This window comes from Taudactylus pleione, unplaced genomic scaffold, assembly GCF_031769625.1.
Source record: "Taudactylus pleione unplaced genomic scaffold, aTauple2 ptg000370l, whole genome shotgun sequence".
Taxonomy (NCBI): Eukaryota; Metazoa; Chordata; class Amphibia; order Anura; family Myobatrachidae; genus Taudactylus; species Taudactylus pleione.
In genome coordinates, this window is record NW_028284771.1 from 6,097,158 (window position 1) to 6,124,197 (window position 27,040).

Below are 27,040 nucleotides of genomic sequence, written 5' to 3' on the forward strand. Positions count from 1 at the left end.
TTGAAAGAAGATGTTCAGAGGCATCGGAGTGATGCAGAGCGCACGCAAGTTAAAGTGGAGAATCTGACTCTGGTGTTAACCACTTAACTGACGAATTCTTTTTCCAAAAACCGCCCCAAAATTGTCGGTTTCTTTTATAATTGAATTGGGTCAAGAACATAATTTTAAACTTATCCATCACTATTTTATTAAAAAAAATATTTTTTTAAAACACAGTACACCATAAAAATAGCAATTTTTATATTATACTGTAGTGATGGCCATTGACAGCTGTACCATCGATGGTTAAATCATCGTTAGAAGCCATCAATTGTTTAGCGATTGGTCGAGGAGATCTGTGTAGACCACAACTGCCGATGTTTCCTAAACATCGATTGAGGGTTGCCATCGATGGTGAAGCCCACCAGCAATGGCAAACCACTTGTTTTCAGTTAGACCATCGATTGTTTGCAAACCATCGATGGTCGGTTGCCATCCCTAACCAGAGGCTCTGCGATATCTATCAATATATATATATATATAATTATATATATAAAACTGCTCTTGCTTCCACACACACGTGTATAGGATGGCACTGACCCGTTTGTGTGTGTGTGTCGTGTGGCACTGACCCCAGTGTGTGTAGAGTGGCACTGTGTGTGTGTGTAGACTGGTACTGATTACTGTGTGTGTGTGTAGGCTGGTACTGACCCGTGTGTGTGTGTAGGCTGGTACTGACCCCTGTGTGTGTGTAGGCTGGCACTGACCTCTGTGTGCCCAAACAGTGGAGGTTATAAAAACACTTTGTTAGAGGACTCATTATTGTTTAGTCAATGATCACATAAATTAGTTATATTTTGCGACTGCGCATGCCACCCATACACAAACCCACTCTGGTGGCGTGTTGCACTTAGTAATTTAGTTTCCACCTGCCACTGCAGGACATCCCCTGAGTGGCAATAAACACACCCATAGGTGGAGCTAGACATGTCCCCTCAGCGGTGTGCTGTGCGAACTCTCATACCATATAGAATCTTTCTGAAACTAGTTTCCAAAAGTAGGCAAGTATGGTTATATTTATATATACAGAGGCTTTGCGGCCGGTCACCTAGCCTCCCTCTCCCTCACGGTTGTTGCTAAATCAAAGCTGAAGAAAGGACCTCTGACTGCATCACTGAGGACGTGTCGCACAGTAATCGCAGCTTTATACCTCGCAACTGTCTGGCATTCAGCAGGACAGTCCTGTTTTTCTGGGACTGTCCCGCTGTCCCACCCGTAGGCTGCAGTGTACTGTGGTGGGAGGGAACTTGGGGGGAGCACAGGTAGCAGAGGTAGAATAGATGCCTAAACTCCAACATGATCCCTTCCACCCAGTACAAATTGCTCTGCTCCTGGACGTCCCACCTAATTAATGATTGCAGAACCTGTGTTGAACTAGTTAATAGATGAGACAGGTGTTCCAGCATAGGTGTCTGTAATCATCAATTAAGAAGGAAGTCCAGAAGCAGAGCAATCTGTACTGGATGGAAGGGGTCACTAGTGTAGGGACTGGGAGATACTGGGGGCTGACCAGCATCTCGGAGTGCTGGGCACGCCCCTATAGTGACGCCAGCAGGGTTGTGATGAAGCTCCGCCCCATTTCATCATAGCCCCGCCCAAATTACATGAAGTCCCGCCTCCTTTTTTACGCACACGCCTACAGAGTACAAAATGCCCCAATAGGAAATATTTAAAAAATGGGAGTGTGGTATGCAGCTTGTTGCTGCGTGCGGGAAGTCGCTAGTGTGTACAGACAGGCCGTTACACTCACAGCACAATAATGTCACATACAGTACTTGCCTACTTTTGAAAAAGCTTTTCAGGGAGATTGTGAAAGCAACACCTACGAGTGCGCGTTAAAGTGGGTGAGTATTTCTATATCTGGGGGTCGTCAGAAAATGTACTATCATCCAAATGTAAATGAGCCCCAAAGCAGTTAGGGTGCATGCACACCTGTACGATATCGGCCCGATTTAGCCAAATCGGAACGGCAAATGGGGCATATCGTGCAGTGTGTATGCCCACCTTGCGCATACCCGCGGTCGCATGCGATATCGTGCGATTGGCTGTGCTGCACAGTCAATCATATGATATCGCATGCGAGCCGGAACAGTGATTGTTATGTCTATCATTACATATTTCAAGTGTGTACCGGCAATCATGCGATGTCCAGGGTGAAGACAAATCGCCCTGAACATCGGCACGATTGCCGGTCATTTAGGTGTGTACCCAGCCTTAGTAAGATCTACTTGTTGAACAAAAAAACACTGATACTTTTCAGAAAATACATGAAGCCATAGGGATCACACTGCCTATAACCAAAGCAGGGAAATGATACTAATTATCCCATTTGAATGTATATATCTGTTTTTTTAATATATATAAAACAGCTACATAATGGGAGTAAGGCACAATCAAAGAGATTACTAGACTATTCAGGGAGATTGCTTCTATTTCAGGGAGTCTCCCTGACAATGAGGGAGAAATGGCAAGTATGTGACGTCTATGGCTATGCGCACAACGTTAGAGAGACCGCGCAGTATATCGCCCCCCCTATAAAGTAGACACGATGATGTCACTTATTGAGTCACATTATAAACAAAATCAGAGCTGGAAATTCTGGAATCACAAATCTAGTAGCACCGACACGAAAGATTCGCGCAACCAGTAACTGTCCCGGTCGGCGGCCCGTAGTGGAGGTGATGTCACGGTGTCACATGATCAGCAGTATCCCCAGGCCGGGAGCCGGCATTGCTGTAGCAGAAACAGTCAGAGGTGCAGCTGCGGAGTATAAGAGGAGTGTGCAGCGGCCAGTGTGATGTGAGTGGCCGGGGGCCGGGCTGTTCTTCTGACACGGGTGTATACTATATACAGGTCCATGCTGCTATGGAGACAGTAGTCAGCAGCATGAAGCAGGGCAGCCACAATTTGCATTCCTCACATTACGTTCATGCATTTGCGGGACCCGAGGGATTTACCTTAAATGACTTTCCCATCCGCTGGCAAGAATATGGAATATGCCTGTGTTTTGTACATGGTCTGTCACTGGTGGACGGTGACCGGGCACTGGTGCCAGTGACAGCTAGGTACACACACTATTATTGTGGCAGCTGTCACCCAGTGATCAGGTGACCGGGGACACTTAGTAATAAGATGTTGGGCTTACATTGGTAATGAGAACAAATATTGAAAATAAGTGAACATATGTTTTGCTTTAGGTTTTTAAAAGTGACAAATGCGTTTGCACGTATAGGGCCTTATTCATGGTTGAACGGTTAGGAACCCTGTTTGCATATGAATTGGCACCTATATAATAAAGCAGAATGGCTTGTGCTGAGATGGACATGCACATTTTGAACGTGGTTCTCTCTCCCCGCTAATGGCCCTCATTGCTGCAGTGGAAAGGGGACAGACCAACAGAGGAGTACCCAGCGCTGTCACAGGTAAGTATTGTAGGGCGGGCTGAGGTGACCCAAACATTTTCCGGCTCCATTTTATTTATTTATATATTTTCCAACCCAAACCACCTGGTTTTACTTAAAAAAAAAAAACAAAGGTGCTGTTTTAATTCCCATCGCAATAATCACAGAAATTTATCGATTTTGACAAATCGCACTTCATTTAATTAACTCCCATATCTTTGTATTTGCACATAATGTGGAGTGTGTTTCTATGTATGGTCTCTATCACACAATTGTTTTGTATATTTACAGGGTACATAAATATGTGTCCTCATACCCTGTGGCTTCAGCTGCGCCAATCAGCTCCTCACAACGCTGTGCTTATTTCTCTCCCAAAATGTGCGTCTTATTTGCATAGGAAAAACAGCCTGAAACAACAAAACTGCTTGCTAGATTACACTGGTCAATTTGATGTAAGCCTGTATACAAAGTGTTATGATGCAACGGCCACTGTTTTTTTTTTCACACCAAGTACCGTTGTGCTTCATCTGTGGCTTCTTATGTGTTTAAAACTAATTTCTGTGCAGTTAAAGTCGCAGTCCAGTGTCTTCAGTACAGTAGTAGGAAAAGTGACTATTTCTAGCTGTTAGAAGTAAGGCACTCTGGCCGCCATTTATTAATGATTGCTATTGCAATGTGATCTGTGCATGACATTACTGCCCATGACAGCATTGCAATATGCGATCATAGCGCCTGGATGTATCATCCAGCACATGCCAGGAGAGGGGCTCCTTTCGGAGCCCCTCTCCCTGCATGGAACCCTCCGTCGGCTAATTATGCGCGGTGTAGCCCATAGGCTAGAGCGGCTAACAGCATCTTCAGACAGTGATATATGGGCCCCTCAGTCTGCCCTACACACCAGGTAAAAATTATTGTGTTTTACTTCTGGCACAGATATCTATATCCACCTAACTGTGCATGCAGATAGTGCAACATTATAAAGAAACTTGATCACTATGGTAAACATGTTGTCTGTGCTGACTGAAAGACTGTATGCAGTAGCGGCTCCAGGCACGGGCAAACCGGTCCATCGCCCGGAGCGCTACTGTTTCCGGAGGGTGTAGGAAATACCCGGCGGTATAGGACATATTTAAGCACAGGGGGAAGGGGCGGCAACACAGGACGGCGCTGGGCACAGCGCTGCCTAGCGCCGGCCCTGACTGTATGCACCTATAATAGCACATGCTATATTCTAGATGTGTCTTTCTCTTCAGTCAGAATAGAACACACGTTTACCATGTAGATCAATTAATTCTATAATGACATGCATCGCACCAGATGTAAAATGGTCTTAATTACATAGTGTTAGGGATAGTGGTTAATTATCCCATAAGTTTGATTTGCATGTATACGTAATAACACTTGATTTCTTTTATGTGTAGCATCCGATATCATGTCAAGTAAAGAAGTGAAAGCTGCATTGAAGAGTGCCAGAGATGCGATTAGGAGTAAGGACTACAAAGAAGCGCTCAAGCAGTGTAAGGTAACGTTCATCACCGATCTTATCGTGTCAGTTCAGTTGTCATTGGGCTGGATATTGGGGGTCATTCAGACCCACTCGCGAGTGGCAGTACGCTCGCAAGTGGGTCGATGGTCCCCACTGCGCATGCGCACGACGGAGGGAGCTCCGTCGTGCGCATACGCGAGACCCGGCGAGCGAAGGACTTTCCATCGCTCCGGATCTCGCACCAAAGGGGGCGTGCTGTCGATGTTGATTGACAGCACGCCCCCTTTGGTGGGCGTGCCTGCCAGACGGAGGCGTTCCCATGGGAACGCCTACCGTCTGAAGCCGGCCCCACTGACATCACTAGTGATGTCAGTGGGAGTGATTTTGGCTCTGATAGAGCCAAAATCACTCCTGGGCTTGTGGTTGAGAAACCCGACCACAGGGTTTCACTCGCAAGTCCGATGGTCGCGATGGTCAAGACCATCGCGACCATCTTGTTGGACGCTCGTATATGCTGTGGGTGGTGACCCACAGCTATACGAGCGTCCAGGAGGACGCTCCATTTTAATGGAGGAGGGCACTGATTCAGAGCAAGCGCTCTGGTCAGAGCGTCCGGCTCTGAATCAGGGCCATTGTGTGAACAAGCAGAAAGGATGCTCATAGGCATGATATAGGGTGAGCTGCTTCTGACTGCTGTACCTAAAGCATCAATGATTGTGCCCTCTGATATAATATACAGTAGTGTTGGTGATGATGCAAAGTAATTCACCTGCCAATGTCTTAGTATACTTTATAAATGACACACTTTATACAGACATTAGGCATTGCACACTTCAACATGACATGGCAAAGGATTATTATGGTAATACTATTCTATAGTCAGTTGTGTTTTAAACACTTCCTTGAATAATTGTTTCCATTATACATAATATTTATTCTCTGCAGTAGGTTAAATCGTATCAATATATTGTACATTGTGTAGTGTATTCATCTGTTCATTTCAGGTATAATAGCTTACTTTACGAGATCATTGCTCTTACTACTGATCTCTGTCTTTCTCTCTATTGCTGGATCTCGGGTTCGTCCCTGCTGATGACAGCAGATTTCCACTTGAAAAGTTTGCGCAGTGCATGTGAAGAGAATGTGTTCATTTTAGCTTTTTTGTCACTCAGATTAGCTGGTTTGTCCATAGTCAGCATTATATGCAAACTGAGGCCATCCAGTAATACTATGAGTCTGGAATTACTTGGGCAAACAGCTGGAAAGTACAAAAGCACTGAATTGTCCACTTACAACACCCAGTATTAAAATACTGGGTGTTCACCGCTCAAAGAACCTACTAAATGATTCTGCATTAATGGGTCATCATTCCCTCAGGGCGATGATCTGCTTACTAAGCCACACATTCTTCTACCACCGTGGTAGAGACTGTCCCGTTTTCCTGCTTTTGGTAGGTGGGCAAAGTGACAATGTCCATGGAGGTCTAGAAGATGTGACCACTGCACAAAGCTAGACCACAGCCTAACAAGAGCTGCAACCCCTAGTCATTCTGTTCTGAAGTAGAACACTCGGTGCTGGGGCGTGGGTGCCTATTATAAAGCTGATTTTATTATTTTTCTCCACGGTGGTGTGGTTACAGCAGGGCGCAATGTTTGCATAACCGTTCTAGGCTGTCACCTCACCTTCCGTTGTGTAACACATTGTAGCTGGCATCATGCAGTGTGTTACCTTTTCCATTGCTGTAATGGCAGCATTCGTTTTTCTCAGGGTTGCATAAAACTCGGATTTAAAAAAAAAAAAAAAAAAAATTGGATTTATTTGATTTAAATAGGATTTTTTTTATAATATTTATTTATTTTTATTTTTTTAAAGTAAACTGTTTCATTTTAGATGTTTACACCTTGTTTAGTAATACATGAACAATTTTTGAAGTGAGAACAGTAACAAAATGAACAGAATAGAATAAATACACACTAAAACAGTTGCATCAAGAAGTACAATTAGGCTCTGAATTTCACTCAATCAGATGTTTGAGTAGGAGTCAAACATGTACATGTCTTTGTCCACATCCTCAAAAGGCTCTGTAGCATGCAAACAGCTTAGCTGCTGTTTCATTTCCTTATCTGTTGCGTGTTTTGTGTACAAAACCGTACGTTGAAAAAATCCTTTCAATTCCTGCACTTGATGAAACTGCGGTGAACATCTGCTTTAGAAGAATTATTACAGAAGTGTCTTAGTGAAGTTGAGCTGCTTAGGAGATACTTGGCATAAAGTGTCCACTTCAAACATGTATGGTGCAAATGGTTTCATGGATGCTCGAAAGTTGATGATGACCAGCATAATTTGACGTTTATTGGAATGAGCAAATTCTATAGCAGTCTCAATTTCAGCAGGACTAAGCTTTTTTCCCCCTGTACCTAGGATCAAGTAGATTAGCCAGCAAGTGGGCATCTGTGAGTGCAATTTTAGCTCTTGCCTTTGCCATCTTTACTACATTGCTGTGGTGTCCAATCTCTTCAAGATCATCTAACAGCTTCTTCCACACTTGTACGACCTCACTGATTGTGCAGTTGCGTCTTTGTGCACGATCCAGGCTACAGCTACATCATTTGATTTAAATTGTTTGATTTAAATCATGCAACCCTGGTATTTCTTTTAAATTTATGTTAAGTAACTTTTCAACACCAGACCATCTGGGGCCAAATGTAATGGGGTGAGAGTTTAGAAAATTTGAGAGTTTAGCAGTAAACTCAGACTTTTTTTAGACTAAAAAACTCTCACGACTTAAACTCTCATCCAGATGTTTTCCCATGTTAAAGATAAAACTCAACCAATGTGAGAGCTTACTGCTAAACTCTCACATTTTCTAAACTCTCACCCTAATACATTTGTCCCCTGGAGTTTAATGCTGCAGGAGAGAAGACTCAAACAGCGCTGGCAGCAGCTGAGTACACCTTATTACCACTCCCACAGCGCTGGCAGCAGCTGAGTACACCTTATTACCACTCCCACAGCGCTGGCAGCAGCTGAGTACATCTTTATAACCACTCCCACAGCGCTGGCAGCAGCTGAGTACACCTTTATAACCACTCCCACAGCGCTGGCTGCAGCTGAGTACACCTTAAAACCAGTCCCACAGTGCTGGCAGCAGCTGAGTACACCTTTATAACCACTCCCACAGTGCTGGCAGCAGCTTACACCTTTATAACCACTCCCACAGTGCTGGCAGCAGCTTACACCTTTATAACCACTCCCACAGTGCTGGCAGCAGCTGAGTACACCTTTATAACCACTCCCACTGCGCTGGCAGCAGCTGAGTACACCTTATAACCACTCCCACAGTGCTGGCAGCAGCTGAGTACACCTTTATAACCACTCCCACTGCGCTGGCAGCAGCTGAGTACACCTTTATAACCACTCCCACTGCGCTGGCAGCAGCTGAGTACACCTTATAACCAGTCCCACAGTGCTGGCAGCAGCTGAGTACACCTTTATAACCACTCCCACAGTGCTGGCAGCAGCTGAGTACACCTTTATAACCACTCCCACTGCGCTGGCAGCAGCTGAGTACACCTTATAACCACTCCCACTGCGCTGGCAGCAGCTGAGTATACCTTATAACCACTCCCACTGTGCTGGCAGCAGCTGAGTACACCTTATAACCACTCCCACAGCGCTGAGAGCAGCTGAGTAGACCTTATAACCACTCCCACATTCCGGCCACAGTGGGCTTCAGATCCAGGGCTCTTTTTTTCCATTAAGGATGACTGCCCTCTTGGGACTGAACCCTGGGAGGGGTCACACTATGGGGCAGATTCAGAGTTGGGAGCAAAGAAAAAGAGCAACTTCATACCTTCGGTAAAATCATGTTGCCCTGCATTGGGGCAGATTTAACATGTGCAGAGAAATTTAGCTTTGGGAAGAGCCTGCCTAAAGTCAAATCTAAATTTCAATATAAAAATAAAGATGTCCAACATTTGTGGGGTACATGAAAAAGCAGCCAGTATTTACCCTGTGTACACAAAAGAAAAAGTATATTTGTACCCCTTGCATTGCAGCATAGTTTACCCAGGTCCAAAGTTACTCCTTTTTTTTGCTTTGCTCTCAACTCTGCATTGGCCCCTATGTGCAGAATTTCAGGAGTTCCATTCTGTACTCTGGGCCTGATTCAGAGCCGCTCGTAAGCGGCCGCTCGTTCGCTCCGAGCGATGTTCGCACATCTGCGCATGCGTATGGGTCGTAATGCGCATGCGCCAACCAGTCAGGGCGGTCGGAAAACGTGTGTTCGCAAAATTGCGAGTGCCTGCTAATTTGAGTGACAGGATGAGGCGTTTGTGGGTGGTAACAGGGGAAGGTGCTTGAAAACGGGGAGTGGTGATCCGAACGCAGGCGTGCCAAACGGTCAAAACGGGCGTTTTAAGGGGTGTGCATAATTAACAAAGCAGCGTCATCGACCACGTCACTTGGTTGTTTCTTAGCCTGAACTGTTCGCATGATTGCGGTAGGAAAATCCAACCACAAGCACTACGAGCAGTTCAGACGCCTTTCGATGTACTCGATTAATCTAATAAATAGCGGAGATGACATATGATGCGAGCGGCCAGGGGGCGTCTTTACTAAATAGCGAGCGCATGTTTCGTTTGCTCCCTCAGACATAGAGGCGTCAACAGACCGCAAAGAGTGAGCGCTCAATTTAAATAGCCGGCCCCTTTTTCTGAACGAGCGAGCGCAAATAGCGTCCGGCTCTGAATCAGGCCCTCTGTCTGCAGTGAGGTACCAGATTTGGGTGTGGTTAGTTCTCTCACATATGCAGGGCTCTGTTGACTGTTTTGCAAGTTCACTTTCATATTTTTGAAAGTGAACTAGCAAGACTATTGTTCTGTGACAGTTTGTTGATTTCCCGTTGTGTTATGTCAGAGAAGAAAACAAAGGCTTGGGGGGGGGTACATATATCAAATGAGTTACTTACCCCATCTGCCATCCTAAATTGTTTGTCTGACATCGGGAGCTGCAGGTGTACTGTTCCCCTTTGCATTTAAAGAAAAGGATTTAATGTGAGTAAAAACATTCTCTTCCTTTTTTTTTTTTTTTCTTTCTTTTTTTCCCACCAGCCTGGCACCCTGCTCCTGCCTCAGTGCATAGTACTTTGCCTGAGCAACAGGCTAGTCTTGATCATTGGCTCTAATCTCCTGATTCTTACCTGCTAGTTGTATTCCCATCATCTTGTGTCAGTGACTGCCTAGTGGAATGAATGTGGGATCTGCAACTTGTAAATGTCTTGTGGCTGAGTCAATCACCATCTTCTGGGGGCCCTTTGTGAGAACTGGATATTTTGGTGAGCCAACACCAACCGCTTGTGGCATAGTTTCTGTTTTTTTTTACGCAGTCCATGAGGTTTTGGAGAATTCAGAAAATTAAATAAAAACTTGTTTTGTGGGTACTTTGATCAGTTTCCTCATACATAACAACATATTTGTATAAATGGAAATACACATTTTTATAGCTGCTGGATGGGGTTGGAAAATAAAATGCAATGTCTGATTAGTTAATGGCTTGGGAACAAGTAGGCTGTATGCAGTATCGGGAGAGAGCTGAGGGAAGAAGGCAGTAGGTAAATAGTGAACAAGACACAGTCTAATACAGTGTTGGCTAACCTTGACACTCCAGCTGTTGTGGAACTATATATCCCAGCATGCCCTGCCACAGTTTTAGCATGCCCTAATAGCAAAACTGTAGCGGTGCATGCTGGGTTATGTAGTTCCATAACAGCTGGAGTGTCAAGGTTAGCCAACACTGGTCTAATATGAAGAAAGTGATGCAAGTAGATTAGTGGCATAGCAATGCAAGCTGCAAACAGACTTAACTAAAGAGAAAGAGAGGGAAAGATACACAATGTTGACAGTTATGATGTCAACATTGTTAAATGTCAACAGGCAACATCTCAACATTTTCAGAATGTCGACATTAGGGTTAGACTTCAGGCAGGAGGGTTAAGCTGAGGGGAAGCAATCGGGAAGCCGACTGCCTAAATACCGGCAGCCGGCTTCTCGACTGTCTTATCCCGGTAAGGGTGAAATGCAGGGCGTCTAGATGTAGACGCCTGCATTTCCCCGATGCCGGGAGACCGGCGCCCGGCATCACGAACGTAGCGATGCCGGGCGCCGCGGGGGGGGAGGGTTAGGTTTAGGGCTCCTGGGGGGGGACTTAGGGTAGGCACCCCCCCGGGAGGGTTAGGGTTAGGCTAGGGGGAGGGAGGGTTAGGCACCCTCGTGGGGGACTTAGGGTTAGGCACACCCCCGGGGTTTAGGCAGCGGGGAAGGGGGTGGTTAGGGTTAGGCACTTAGAGGGGGGATTAGGGTTAGGCACTTGGGGTGGAAGTTAGGGTTAGGCACCCCTAAGGAGGGTTAGGGTTAGGGGGGTTAGGTTAGTCTATACTTACCTATCCACGATCGGGATTTCCAGTGCTGTCGGGCTTCCGCTGCTTCGAACTCTGCTCCTGTCGGGCTGCCGCTGACGGGAATCGAATCGGCGGTATTTCATACCCATTCCAAGCTGATTACACAGTAGTGTTCACTCTAGGTCTGGCGCCAGGCAGGGCGCTGGACCTAGAGAAAGGGCACTTCGCACGCGCCTGAAAAGGGGGCATGTCTTTGACTCGTTCCCCTTTCGTCACTCTTGGGGGCGTGTCCGGCACTTATGATGGATTGGTCAGTAGCTCAATACGCAGTCCTAGCGGCCGATTTGTAAGCTATACATACTTACCAATCGGTCGCTCATTGTGTCTTGGGTGACATTAAAATTTGCCAGCCCGGTTGAGATGTCGATGCCGGCGGTCCCCTGCAGCCATTGTACAGGCGGTTAGCAGGTCGCCCGTTCACGCAGCCAGATGTGCTGCAGAACCGACCAGATAGGTCTGTTTACAACATAGTTTACAGACCAATCATATGTACACATCCGACGATGCGCTTGTGATATATCGTTTGATAGAACGAGCTATATATCGCAAAGTATGTACCCAGCATTCGGAGGATTTTGTGACTTGTAAACACCGGAGGTATGATCATTTGAACGTTTTTTTTACCTCGTGACCATCATTATTATATATGTTCTAAACAACTTTTTGATAAGCTGGCCTGTTGGTTTTGCACTAGCCACTGGTCGTATACATTTTGTTTTGGTTACATTTAAATAAATTTGTTTTGGACTATTTACTCATGCTATGGAGAATCATATTTTTTGGGATGAAACAACCTTTGTGGAGAGATTAACACTAGTGGTGGACGTACAAAGATACCTTGATGTGAGGATTCCCGTGCCACTTTAAGTAAGTTTGGGTACGCCGCCTGTGTTTTTTTAAGGATACCTTTTTAAAAACACCTTTATGTATTTCGTTATAATCCTGCTTATGTGAGTTCTGGTACGCACTTTATGGAAGTCACTTACACGTCATATTGGGTGTTGGTGTACCCCTTAAAGAAACCTCTATGGGAGTAACTAATCACTCTTTCTTGTGAGTGGGGTACGCACTTTCTTCTATATAGTGGTGTTTTTGAAACACCCCCCCCCCCCCCCTGCTTTTTTATTCCAAATATACAGTCAGGTACATAAATATTGGGACATTGACAGAATTTTCATATTTTGGCCTCTATTTACCACCACAATGGCTTTGAAATGAAACAAACAAGATGTGCTTTAACTGCAGACTTTCAGATTTAATTTGAGGGTAATTACATCCAAATCAGGTGAACGGTGTAGGAATTACAATGGCTTCTATATGTGCCTCCCAAAGTAATGGGACTATCAACTCAAAAGCTATTTCATAGACAGGTGTGGGCTATTCCCTCATTATTTCATTATCAATTAAGCAGGTAAAAGGTCTGGAGTTGATTCTAGGTGTGACATTTGCTTTTGGAATCAGTTGCTGTCAACTCTCAATATGAGATCCAAAGAGCTGTCACTATCAGTGAAGCAAGCCATCATTAGGCTGAAAAATCAAAACAAACCCATCAGAGAGAGAGCAGAAACATTAGGTGTGGCCAAATCAACTGTTTGGAACATTCTTAAAAAGAAAGAACGCATCGGAGAGCTCAACAACACCAAAAGACCCGGAAGACAACGGAAAACAACTGTGGTGGATGACAGAAGAATTATTTCCCTGGTGAAGAACAACCCCTTCACAACAGTTGGCCAAATCAAGAACACTCTCCAGGAGGTAGGTGTATATGTGTCAAAGTCAACAATCAAGAGAAGACTTCACAAGAATGAATATAGAGGGTTCACCACAAGATGTAAACCATTGGTGAGCCACAAAAACAGGAAGACCAGATTAGAGTTTGCCAAACAACATCTAAAAAAGCCATTACAGTTCTGGAACAACATCTTATGGACAGATGAGACAAAGATCAACTTGTACCAGAGTGATGGGAAGAGAAGAGTATGGAGAAGGAAAGGAACTGCTGATGATCCAAAACATACCACCTCATCAGTGAAGCATGGTGGTGGTAGTGTCATGGAGTGGGCATGTATGGCTGCCAATGGAACTGGTTCCCTTGTATTTATTGATGACGTGACTGCTGACAAAAGCAGCAGACTGAATTCTGAAGTGTTTCGGGCAATATTATATGCTCATATTCAGTCAAATTCTTCAGAACTCATACGACGGCGCTTCACAGTGCAGATGGACAATGACCCGAAGCATACTGCAAAAGCTACCAAAGAGTTTTTTAAGGCTAAAAAGTGGAATGTTATGCAATGGCCAAGTCAATCCCCTGACCTGAATCCGATTGAGCATGCATTTCACTTGATGAAGACAAAACTGAAGGGAAAATACCCCAAGAACAAGCAGGAACTGAAGACATTTGCAGAAGAGGCCTGGCAGAGCATCACCAGGGATGAAACCCAGCGTCTGGTGATGTCTATGTGTTTCTGACTTCAGGCTGTAATTGCCTGCAAAGGATTTGCAACAAAGTATTAAAAAGTGAAAGTTAGATTTAGGATTGTTTAGTTTGTCCCATTACTTTTGGCCCCTTTAAAAAGTGGGAGGCACATATAGAAACCGTTGTAATTCCTACACCGTTCACCTGATTTGGATGTAATTACCCTCAAATTAAATCTGAGTCTGCAGTTAAAGCACATCTTGTTTGTTTCATTTCAAAGCCATTGTGGTGGTGAATAGAGGCCAAAATATGAAAATTCTGTCAATGTCTCAATATACAGTCAGGTGCATAAATATCTTCAAGTGTGTGAAACATTGGTTATGCTTTTCTTTTTTTATATTCATCTGCACTGAATGAAAAAACTACATACGCTTCAACTCTCTGGACACACTTTAAAGATATTAGAAATCTTGCAATGAAACTACAACCCCCTCAAGGAATGTATACTTTATATTTAATTTTCCTTTCATGTTTTATATTCACTAGCGCCTAACCCTATACCCTTGTGTTCATTTTATTGTGTCTATAGTTCTAATGTTAGTTGAAGCATTTTAACTGTGTAGCCAATAGAACTTTAAACATGATGCTTTACTAATACATTTAAAGTTATAATGCCGACACTGTTAAAATGCTTTAGCTAACATAACAATCAAGCCACCTTCATTCTCCTATCCACATACAGTTTGTCTACATATTGTCTGTCAGCAAAATGTATGTATCTCAAAAAAGAGTAATGACATGTCGGAATGGGGCTCCAAGATAAGTAAGGCTAAATGTAACATCATGTGATATTCAGCTGCTGTGGGGATTCCTGCGAGTCTCTCCATAGTTTTAAAGCTGCAATAATTTTAAAGGCTAAACCAAAACATTAAAAATCCTGGAAGACTCGCATAAATCCCCAGCGGCTGAAGATCGCAAGCTATTACATTTAGGGGGGAATTCAATTCAATGCGATGATGAATAGCTGCAGGAGCATTCACCACTACACTGCGGTGTTCGCCTGGTCGGGAATTGGTTAAGTCAGAGAATGCCGGTTCACACGACTTAACCTGGGTGTTTAGTCGCGAGAACTGGCATTCTCCGACTAAAGTGTCGGTCGCGCGGCTGTTATCGCCGCGTTAAGCCAGCAAACAGCTGCGCGCCCTGCACTTTTGTCGGATTTCTCCTCGCATCCCCAGGGGGGTGCGAGAAGAAATCCTTTAGCCCACCCAAACAGCGGGGTGTATTGAATGAAGAAAAGACAATAAAGAACGAGTGGGTAATCAGATGGAAAATCGACAGTCAATAGTCAATTGGTTGACACCAAGTCGTCTACAGGTTCAAGTGGTCGACACACAAATGGTGGATGCAAAATGGTCGACACATTTTTGTGCAAAATTTTTAGGGTTAGGCACCAGGGGGAGGCTTGGGGTTAGGCACCAGGGGGAGGCTTGGGGTTATGCACCAGGGGGAGACTTGGGGTTAGGCACCAGGGGGAGGATTAGGGTAAAATGACAAAAAAAAACACAATGTGTCGACCGTTTGAACATGTTGACCTTTTAACCCTGTCGACCATTTGTCAGTCAACCTTTTGACCATATCAAAATATTTCCTGTCAACTATGTGGTGTCGACCTTTTGAATGTTGATTTAAACACTGACGATCTATTATACCGCAGCTGAAAGAGTGAGGCATTGGGCCTGATTCAGAGATTTATGTGAATGCGATATTTATGTAAATCTCCAATGTTCATGTGCAGAAGCCGCACTGTGCATGTGCAGATCAGATCTTGTGATGTCGGTCCCAGTGCCCAAAAAGTGCTCCCGGCGACTGGGAGTGTTGCAGAAAATGAGTGCGTGTTTACCCCATTTTCTGGGCATGCCAAAGCCAGTCACTGCATCATTGGACGTAGTTCACTGGCCCCAGCAGTGAGATTTTGCCAGATATCCTGAATAACTTGAGGTTTACTCAAATGTCCAAGGTTCAAGCAGTTGATCCGATTGCTGCATCTTCGGACGCAGCAGTGGATCACAAAAGCCGTCAGTGGTAGTCTTTTTACTTAAGACTCCTCCTGCAGCCTGTGACCATGGGTGCCAGCCAGTGAAGGGATGAAGAAACTAAACCTTTGCCTGCAGGATGGTCCCTAGGCTTAGCTACCTATAAATATTCATGAGCTCAGAGGTACTAAAGGCTCAGTTCCACTTACGGGAGCAGACTCCTTCGTCTTCATACGGACAACGCCAGGGTTGTGGCACACATAAACCACCAAGGGGGAGGACCAGGAGGTTTTATCAATGAAGCAAAATAGTCTAAATATTCCGCTGGTTGGAAAGGTATGTCCTGGCAATATCTGTAGTGTTCAACACAGGCATTTATCCCAGGAGATGCATCTCACTGGCCTTCAGCATTAGGTTTTACTATTATTTCCTATTATTCCTTTCCATCTGTATAAAATGAACGTTAATAAGTAAAATATCTGTCTGTTTGGGAGAAACTAGTTTTATCAACACTTCATGTCGTCTGTTTTTCTGGCCTCTAGAATGCTGATACTTTTAACACAGAGCATGACGATTTAATCCCTGAAAAGACATCTGATGTTGCCACAAAACACACTGCTTTTTATTTCTGTACACACTGCAATATACTTTACATACAGTAAAATTGACTTATACAATATTAGCTCTGTTTATAGTTATTTAAATAATGCTGAATGATAGTCTTGTGCTAAAGGAGTGGAGTGTGTTGCAGTGCACCATGGCTAAGGGTATAGCGGTGACTGTGCGCTGGCTTGTGTCAGAGCTGTGATAATTCGCATTCATAGCACAAATTATTCTATACTATGATGATCTGTTCACTCCAATAAGCACTGAAAGTGTATAGAGTCTTAGTAAACATGTTCTGCTTTTGTTTTGCTTTACTTCCCATGAAGGCTGTGCTGAAGCTGGAAAAGAATAACTACAATGCCTGGGTATTCATTGGTTTGGCAGCTGCTGAGTTGGAGCAACCAGACCAGGCCCAGGCTGCCTACAGGAAGGCTGCAGAGCTTGATCCAGAACAGTTATTAGCCTGGCAGGTATGGTGGAAACAAAGGTTTGGACATAACAGTTCATTTTCTTATTCCCTTATACTGAACACCACTTGCAGTCCATAACTTTGTTGAAGCAAAGTAAAAGGGACTTTGCAGTGTACAGACATCACTGCCGGAATATTGCCCCAGAATGCCGTGCGAACATGGTTCCCCTCCGACCACCAGTAAGCTGACCTCTGTGTGTGCAGAGATCAACTGCAGCAGGAGGGACTGATGATCAGTTCCCCCTGCACTATGCTCCACTGAGCTCTGTATCAAGGAGGTGAGGGGGCAGGCCTAGGCATGGGGGAGAGGGGATAACGGGGACATCTATTGGCTCTAGGGTGAGTAGGGGGGGGTTAAAATATATATTTTTGTCTGGGGGGAGATATAAATGTAACATTTATAACCATATATAGTAATACATGGAGAGGGGGGTGTTCTAAATTGGGGACCCATTATCCCTGGAGTAAGCTTGCAGGGCTTTACCACTTGTGATTTATTTATTTTTTTAACACTGCGGGGACTATTTTCCATTGCAGGTGGGAAGTGAAATTTCAATGGAGGCCTATGGACACTGGGGTTGAGGGGGGAGGGGGTGCAAAACACCTCCTAGGTATATATTTTTTAAAAAAAATATTTAAATATATTTTTCAAAATAGTTTTTAAACTTAATTACATTTTAAAAAAAAAATACCATTTCTGTGTGGTTTTGATGAAAATTTTTTTGTCAGTGTAAGTTGATAAAGGCAGTCCATCACCCAGCGCTCAATTCAACCACTGAACAGCAGGATCTCATCCATTTTCATGACGTGTGTGTGGAACCTATTTATTTAACCATAATATAAGCATATAAATAGGAATGGAATTTACTGACCACTTACCAACTCCCCTAGCTAGTATTCCTGCCCTGACAATCTATTCCATTTCATGCTAAACAGCCTCTAAAAACCGTCAAAATGTTGACAGTTCTGGAATATTTTAAGCGAATTATTAAATTGCAAGAATATCTTATTTTAAACAAACACACTTTGTTTTGGACTTATTTAGGGGTTGGGTAACTTATATGAGAAGGTGAACCAGAAAGATTTTAAAGAAGACTTGCCAAATGTTTACCAGAAACTATTGGAACTTTACAACAGGTAAGTTATGAAAGAACATTTTTGTGTTATAACCATGCCACAACAGTTATACATTCAGGATAGATGACATTTTTCACTGTAGCTTGAATCTGTTGAGCACTTCAGTGCATTAGGTCAGAGGTTCCCAAACGCTGTCCTCAGGGCACCCCATCAGTTCAGGTTTTAGCACAGGTGGTTAAATCAAATTGTCTGAGATACTAATTGTCACCTGTGGTCAAGCATGGATATCCTTAAAACCTGAACTGTTCGTTTGCCTTGAGGACCGAGTTTGGGAACCTCTGCATTAGGAGATTCCTGTCTGAAAACATTTGGGAAGCATGCTTATGGTGCAGATACTAGCCTCGGTGGTGGGGGAGGGGGTGGGTTGGTTGGCGGTGTCAGGGGGTATTGTCCTGAGTAGCATCAATGCAGTTTTGATTTTCTTGCTACCTTGTGAGCATATGTAGGGCCCTGCACAGGCACAATGAAGCCCTATTTTGGCTTTCCTGCCATTGCTCAGAGGTAATAGGAATAGTCAGTGATGGGAGTACTGCCATTCAAGGTGTGCCCATAGCTACTGCACCCCCCTATATCGGTAGTAGTTTCATCACTTAATGGACATATTTTGGTAGTGTTCCTAAAATAAAAAAGTGCAATTGTCAGTCAGAATTTCAGAGTTTTAGAAAGAGTACATACTAGGATTACAGTGATGTCATTCAGTGTGATGCATGAAGATCCTGGATCTAAACAGGAGTTGTCTTTCATGAAGTAACATAAAAATATATTGATACTGCTTTGAGGTATTTCACATTTTTACTTTGTGTTTGGCCATTTCTGGATGATGAAGAGGCTGACTGCAGTGTCCTTTAGTAGGATTACTGACCGGAAGTCTGTGTATATAGAAAAATAATTCCCTTTACAACCATTTCTTAAATATAATGTAATGGACCCGGATATATATACATATAGTGTAAATGGACCCGGATGATGTGTAATCCTCTGAGTGCTCCGCCCCTCCCTACTCTGCCCCTCCCCACTATACTTACTCCCTGTTCCTCTTCCAGTGGTATGTCCTGTCGCTGCATTGGTCACACGCCCTGCCTCCAAGAGACAGGACAGACCATTTTATATTTTAGATTAACTTAATGGGGTCTAATGGTCCTTTAAGTTGGAACATGACATAAGGAAGCATTCTCTCATTCATTCGTACACAGTAATGGAAATCTGTGCTACTTATACAGAGAATCCATATCCAGCTATCTCCAACTCTTACATTACTTGCCATTATAAAATCTTTAAAAAAAAAAATGGGTATAAATGTATTTTCCCCCCTCATCTTTTTACAAATACTAAGACTCCCCACTACATAGAAGCCCCCCAATATTTGTACCACCCTTTCCAGTATATGCTACATAACTTTCATGTCTGGAGTGGTAACATTTTACAAATAAAATGAAGAGGGGAATTCTGTTCTCTTCTGAGTGTGATACCACGCAGGGATTTGCACACTGCTAAAAGGCCTTGTATTTAACGTGTAAATGATGTGATATGTATAAAAGAGTAGTCCGTGGTCTGTCCCATGGATTTTGATGAATATTAATACGTATTCTGAAATGTATTTAAATAAACTGTATTACTTCCTCTTATTAGGGGATCATTTCAATATCCTGGCACATGGGATTCCGCGGTCAGAATGCCGGTGCCGGAATCCTGACACCTGTCAAAATCCGGCGCTGGCATCCGGACCGCCGGAATACCGAAGGTAAGTAGTGGGGTTAGGGGAAAGGTTAAGCACAAGGGAAAGGGTTAGGGTTTGGCACAAGGGGGGAGGTTAGGTTTAGGCTCTAAGGGGGGGAGGTTAGGGTCAGGCATCGGGGAGGGTTATCATACCGATCACAGGTGTAGGTATGTTAATCCTGTCAGGATGCCGGTGTCTGGATTTTGACCGCCGGAATCCCGAACTCCGGCATCTCATACACATCCCGATTACGAGGATCTAAGCTTTCCATATAGTGTTTAGGCCAGTTTGGCAATTCTCTTTCAGATTTTGCACTCTCGTCTGAGTACATTTGGCGCTCTGATACACTGATCATGTTGGTCAGTGCATGGGCAGCTTATGCCCAATTCTCATGTCAGTACATTATCGCAGCTAGACACCGACTGCATACAGAGCCAGATGTAGTGATCACCCATATACACCTACATTCTGTCCCATTTGTGATTTTCCTTTATTCTAGCTCTGACAAACAGAAGTGGTGTGAGGTTTGTAAGAAGCTGGTAGATCTGTATCAGCAAGATGGAAAGTATTTGCAGGTGTGTATGCGTTTAACATTTGTTTTACCAAATTGCCAATTTTATTTGCAGCAATAATACATTTCACATTTATTCTAAAATTGCTAATAGTAGATACAGATGTGTCCTCATACACTATTTCTGCAGTCGCGCCAAACAGCCCTTCCTGGCGTCCTCCCATCTGACTTCGTTGAAACAGATGCGACAAACGCTTCATGGGACTGCACCTATTAATTTGATATGTGACACATTGCGGCTTAATCTATATACGAAGTGCTATGATGCAGCGGCCGCAGTTTTTTCCCACGCCAAGAACCATTGTATTTCAAATACAGATTCAGTCACAAACAGATATACAAGTGTCACATATTAAATTAATCAGTGCAGTCTCATGAAGCGGTTTGTTTTATATCTGTTTGCAACTAAGATGCATTTTTGGGCAGAAAAGACGTTCGGCACAAGCAGAGTAGCACAGATCCTGGTGGCTCACTCAGCCAGGTGTCTCACGCTGCATGGCGTATTGAGGCTAGGTGTTTGAGGACATATCGTGTAAGTGTAAATTAATGCCTCCTTTCAGGCTGGCATCAGAATAAGAGGTTTACAGTTTACTTCTGGATATCACATAAGGTGAGTAATTTTATAGAGAAACATGTCTGTGTTGTGCAACCAATGTTTACAAAGAATGTGTACAAGTTGTTTGAAAACAGTTAATGATGTTTTTGTCAGACCACTCGCTGAGGTGTATACGATGGAGACAAATGCTTCAATTCAGTTATAATAAGTCCTGGACAAATGTAGCCTAAATTTGTATTTATACTTGCACACATTTTTTTTTTCAGAGGAAAACAATAAAAACTGTGGTAATAGCCTGCATATAGAGATTTCTCAGCGAGTTCTAAATCGGCACATGTATTAGAGACTAACTCGAAGAAAAACCACACTGTCGTCCCGATTTTCTCACTGCTCTGGATATAAATCTCTCAGTGTAATAAGATCAATGTTGCAGACTGCTGATTAATTTGATATGAGAGACTTGTATATCTGTGTGTGACCGCTACATTGTAGCACTTCGTATACAGATTCAGGGACTCGGGTGCACACAGATATACAAGTGTCGCATATCAAATTAATTAGCACAGTCTGCTGGTGCGTCCTAGTCGCATTTTCGGTGAAAAAATACTAAAAAAAAATAATAAATAAAAAACACTAGTAGTCTCACAGGACCTAGTGCGCCGAGTGGGGCTTTTTAGCTTCACTGCAGTAAAGATGTATAAGGACACATCTGTATTCAACATTAGACTGATTATCTCTGTCAACATGACATGCATCCCAAGCCCCCACACATAGCCGGCAGCTTGGTTTTTCACACACTAAATATTTTGATATTTAATTTGACAGTTTGGAGGGTAAACTCGACAGAGAATCTCCAAGATCTGCAATGACTTTGAAGTCGCTGCAAATTTGCACACCCATCCAGTTCCACACACAATGTGACTCTTCCAAGTGCTTCATTATAGTTACAAGCAGACCCACTCCTTTTCTACAAAAGCCGAGGACTGGATCTTCCCTAATATTCATACATGCAACATATTGCTAAGAGATTGAAATTGACATAAACAATTCATGCTCATCTCCATTGGTGCACTGCTAGACCACAGTGGCTATATTATGTTGTCTTAATATCTATCTTCTGCAGAAGTATTTAAAGCATATACATTCATTTATTGTTCACTGAGTGTTTTATTGTGATTACTTTTATTGTAAAGTTACAAAGGGCAAAATTACTAAAAATTTTATATTTTTAGGGTGGTTTGACTAAAGTTGTGCAAGAGAAGTGGGTGGGGCTACAACAACTGTAGCCAATCAGCATTAGAATGTTAATGGTAGCACTAACACTGCCCAGCTTACCTTTGTTCCCGAAGCCGTCTGTCTAGATTCCGGTGTCGGGATTTCAACGCCTGTCTTTAGTCCCGCGTCGGTATTTAGACGCCGGGAATTAGTCCGATTGCTTCCCTGCTGTTGACATTTTGACTGTATCCCTCTTCTGTCAAACTGATGCAGGATGACTGTTTTGTGGTTTCAAATGCAACACCCTATGAAACAAAGCTTGTACATCCAACTACTTTAGCTTTCTTAATTGAATCTAATAATAGAAATGGGGGCGCACAGGTGAAGGTGCAACTAACAATAAATTCTAAAAATGAATTTAGAATGTGGCACTCCTCCATAAATGAGTGGCTGCAACTCACTCAATATAAGAAATGTGCTGGTGATCACAAATGCTCTTTTCCAGACACATTTAGGTGCTCACACTTTCACTATTAATGTTGTTTCTTTTTATGTGAAGTGTGTGTAATAAAAATACATATATTATAAAATTTATCCGTGTTTGATAATAAATTACAACTTATTTGGTAGTAGTATCTTCAGTCAAATGACCCTTATTGGTTTCATGAAATAAAAAAGAAAAGAGTGCAACATAGTGTGTACCATTTTTCAACACAGTGTGCTTCATAGATGATTATCATATACCCTTTTTAGGAGCACATTTGCTCCATATAAAATCCTCAATCACAGGTAGGTAAAAATGCAATTTTTATTCTAACAGTGACATAAATGGCTAAATAACACACGTACGAGATTCTAATACAAAAAAGCTCATCCGTCCATAAGTGGGGGTACAGGTACAGTGGTCCCAAAGCGTTTCGTCCTTCAATAATCAGACTTCATCAAGGGGATTATTAGATTTAATATTCTCAATTGAATATTAAAGTTTCTTGAACAATTTTTTCAAACTAAGGAGTATATTATTATTTACTAGAGTCCAGGTTTCTAGACGTGGAGATGTTGCCCATAGCAACCAATCAGATTCTAGCTATTATATTCTAAGGTGCTAGATAAATGAAAAGTAGAATCTGATTGATTGCTATGGGCAACACTTTCGCTTTAGTAATTATACAGCTAAATCTTACTTTCAAGTGTGATTTACCCCTTTAATGTGTAACATTTGTAGGGCAGTTTTGTAGAGTTAAATATGTGAGCAGCTCAATCCGTAGGTTTATTTAATTTGACTTGGTAACACTTCAATGACAGGCTGCCCAAACCTGGCAACAGATGATCAAACTGAAGCAAGATGAAGGTATCAAGAAGGATGAACTTTACCAGCTCTGGAAAAAGATGGCTGAGTTGCTTGAAGTGGACATAGAGCTCCAGGACAATGAGACCCAGCAGCAGGTAAATTGGTGCCAACCACTAGAAGAAAGTGTGCATGGATATCTCGTACTTTATCTCACTCGCGACACCCGTGTATACGATTATGGGAACATATGCATTTAATTTAAATACACATATGGTGTAATTGTTTGGTAAAAAAAATCAATATGGAGTTTCCTCCATGGCTAATGAGACAAGAGCATATATTTGGATATTCAGAATAGCACTTGGAAATATAAAGAATTGTATATTGTTTATTTAAAATACAATAACACCCTTCTAAGTATTGGAAAGTGAAGTGCTATCCAATCAAGCAGTTTTGAGTGGAGAAAAGGTACAAATTTCTAAAAATCTATGCAAATTTATTCTTAATAGAGTTTTTTTTTGTAGGCAATCCCCTATTTCGAATGAGTTCTATAACAATCATCTCCTACGTGTTTCTTATTGGTGAAGTCTTTCTGGGTGTAGTGATTTAGCAAATATAGAGTAGTGTCACAGTGGTGTACTCAGAAACAGCTGTTCTTCCGTTCCCATGGAGACACCTTCCTCAGAATGTTACTGGCATAGAAGTGTTCTGAATGTATAATGTTCACTTTGGCATCATTATTTAACATTATTAACAAAGCAATTTGGGTGTGAAGGACAATAATGTACTCTGAGCCAGAGCATGTAAAATGGGCATAGCTAAATAAAAAATCTTAGACAAACAAACATGAATTTATATATATCTGGTTATGCATTTAAACCCGGCAACGTTGGGTACTTCAGCTTGTTAAGAATAATTTGAAAAGATAATTTCACATTGTTTCAATTATTGAAATGAACAAAAGTTAGGGCAATAGGGAATATTATCTGTAATTTGGAATTTGATGGAAGAGGAGAGGTGAAGGTTTAACTATTACTGTTCAGAGAACTTAAAATAGCAAAATGATAGAGGCTGCATAGCAGGATGCACACCATCATTGCATAAAGAAAGGAGATGAGCATGTGTTCAATACATTTGGCCCCGACAAGATGATGAGATAAGTGTGGTGAAAAGCATGCACTGTGTTTAATTCATAATATTTCATCTGTGTTACTGTACCTTGTTGAGATTGTTTCACGGCTTGAGGAATGTCCTGTAATTGGCTGACTAAAGCTGGCCAAACACATGGCGAACAGCCAATGTGTACGATTTGTGTACGATTTCCCTTGACTCTCCCCGGCAGCTCTGCACACGATCTCCACACGATCTGCATACGATTTGGTGTCCAATCTTCAAACAATCTCTCCTGCATCCAGACTTTCACAGTGCATCGTGTCCTAGATTGCCAGATCTGCACTACTGCATGGCAGATCTGACAATGCGATGTGCGACCAGCCGGGACGCGCATCGTGAACGTGAGTGGGGGCTCACGATTTACTCAGGATTTGGCCATATTTTATACGAACTGTCGTTCCGATGTGTCTGAATCGGCCAGATCTGGTAAAATATCGCTATGTGTGTGTGGCCAGCATCACCTTTGTTGATAACATGGTTATTGTGCACAATTGTTTTCTGATGCTGAGCAGGACACCAGCTTCATTCAGTTATTGTGTTCTAAGTACTACCGGCCAGCTTTTTATTATTAAACGTAAAGATATAGAGAGAACTACTTCAAACTACTTCTACCGGTCTTCTCATTTGCAATCCGAATTGCTTGGTTTTGCAGCAGACATTACGCAACTCTTCCAAGCAGGGTGCTATTTTAGGCTGTAGTTACTGTAGAAACATGTATCTATATAGAGTGCACTTAAAGTGCTGACATTTGGGATATGTATTTTATTTACAATTGCTTTCACTATACAAATAACCAACCTGCATCTTTTGCAGCTCTTAAATGCATTCAAAAATGCTTTGTCCTGTCTGGATGAGATACCGGGAGAAGAACACAGGACACTTTACCAGCAATACATTCTTGTCTTGTCTAAGGTGAATTATCTGTAGTCTGGCAAAAGAATATTCTGTACTAGAGCTAAAAGCACAAGATATACTTATGTACATGGTCGAATTAAGCAGATTGTGACAGAATGTAGTGCTCAGTGGATCCGGAGCCTATTCTGTTTCTTAAATTATTTTGAAGGACTCAATTGCTGTGACCATTCTCCTAGAACTTTTCATTTTCTAATTGAAACTTTTTTATTTGTAACACTAAAAGTACATCAAGTACATGATCCATTTTTGTAACAAAAATATATAACCATAGAAACAATAACCACACGGAGCCAGGCCACAGGGGAAATGGAGAGATGGGTGGAGGAAATATAAAGTAGGCTATGAGTGCATTTCCAGGTGCTAATGCAAGAATTTTAGATTCTCTGTAGGTGAAATAAAGGTTCATTATGGAGAAAAGACTGAAGTCTTGAGGGGGTGTCAGCAGCTTTCTCTGAAAAGCCAAAGGAGTCCACACTATAGTGTAGAGGTCGAGCCTGTCATACAGGTACAGTGATGTGCCAGATACGGCTGTTGACTGCTGGGATGAAAGGTGGGATATTTTCATTGGGACGCAATCATAGATTTGCTGGCTGATAATATGAGTGAAAAATTTAATTGAAGGTTGATATGTTTTGAGTTGCTTAGCAGTGGAGGAAAACACAAGGGTCTACACGGATCCAAGTTTCCATCACTGAGTTAAGGAGTCTGTGTATTTTGTCCTCAAACACAGACATCATAGAGCAGACCCACCAGATATAAGGGAAGGTTCCCCTGTGGCCACAATTCCTCTAACATGTAAGATCTACCACAGGGATCATTTAATACTACCTGTCCGGGGTATAGTACCAGCGATAGTGCACCTTGTAGCCGCATCATATTCTACAACTTTTGCCCCTTTCCTAAACTTGCAACTCATTAATACCAGTTTGCCTTCTAACCTTTATATTCATAATTCACCATTAGCTAAGACAGAGATATAGGGCATGATGCAGAGTTGTACGCTATACCGAGATTTTCGCAGTTGAGAGATAATCTGCAATCTGCGCGTGCCTAAGTCACACTGTACATTACCGTAGTCACTTGTAGCGTCTATTTACTTGCAGTGCAGTTCAGTGTTCACTCTAAGTCCGGCGGCAGGCGGGGAGCTGGACCTAGGGCAAGGGTCCGAAAAGTGGATGTGGCCAATGAAAAGGGGGCATGTCTTTATGACTCGTCACTCTTGGGGGCATGCCCAGCACTTATGGACATGCCGGGCAGCCCCCAAGCGCCGCGCTCACTGACCATTCAACAGCGGTGACCTCTGCTCTGCCGTTTTCCCACCCGCGGGACACTTTCAGCCCGCGGGTGGTTTCAGCGGAGCACCGCGCTGGAGGGCAGGGTGCTTTCTGCCCATCAAAAATAGGGCAGGGCGCAACGCTCCGCTGAAACAGTCTAGCGGGAATGCTACCGTTGACAGTCGGAGCGTTTTGGGGAGGTAACAGAGTGTCGCGACTGTTTCGGTCACCATCACACAGGATGTTGCCCCTGAAATGGTCACATCCTTTGACTGCAT

The 27,040-nt window shown here is 43.0% G+C and overlaps 2 protein-coding genes across 4 annotated transcripts in view; one reads left to right on the forward strand and one right to left on the reverse strand.

Moving 5' to 3' along the window:
* ARSK (arylsulfatase family member K) overlaps positions 1-3,079 on the reverse strand; it is a 105,388-nt gene extending 102,309 nt beyond the window's left edge. For 2 of the 3 annotated variants that reach the window (XM_088444678.1, XM_088444677.1), the window contains exon 1: positions 2,997-3,012. The gene's annotated coding sequence lies outside the window, so the exon portion shown is untranslated. Of the gene's footprint in view, positions 1-2,996 lie in introns of all 3 variants that reach the window. The other variant, XM_088444676.1, reaches the window with a different exon arrangement.
* SKIC3 (SKI3 subunit of superkiller complex) overlaps positions 2,619-27,040 on the forward strand; it is a 156,659-nt gene continuing 132,237 nt past the window's right edge. Inside the window, exons 1-7 of the mRNA XM_088444673.1 lie at positions 2,619-2,838; positions 4,862-4,962; positions 16,771-16,914; positions 17,959-18,050; positions 20,267-20,342; positions 23,415-23,555; positions 25,387-25,485. Coding sequence (XP_088300799.1) covers positions 4,873-4,962; positions 16,771-16,914; positions 17,959-18,050; positions 20,267-20,342; positions 23,415-23,555; positions 25,387-25,485 — 642 coding nt within the window. The 5' untranslated portion in view covers positions 2,619-2,838; positions 4,862-4,872. The remainder of the gene's footprint in view (positions 2,839-4,861; positions 4,963-16,770; positions 16,915-17,958; positions 18,051-20,266; positions 20,343-23,414; positions 23,556-25,386; positions 25,486-27,040) is intronic.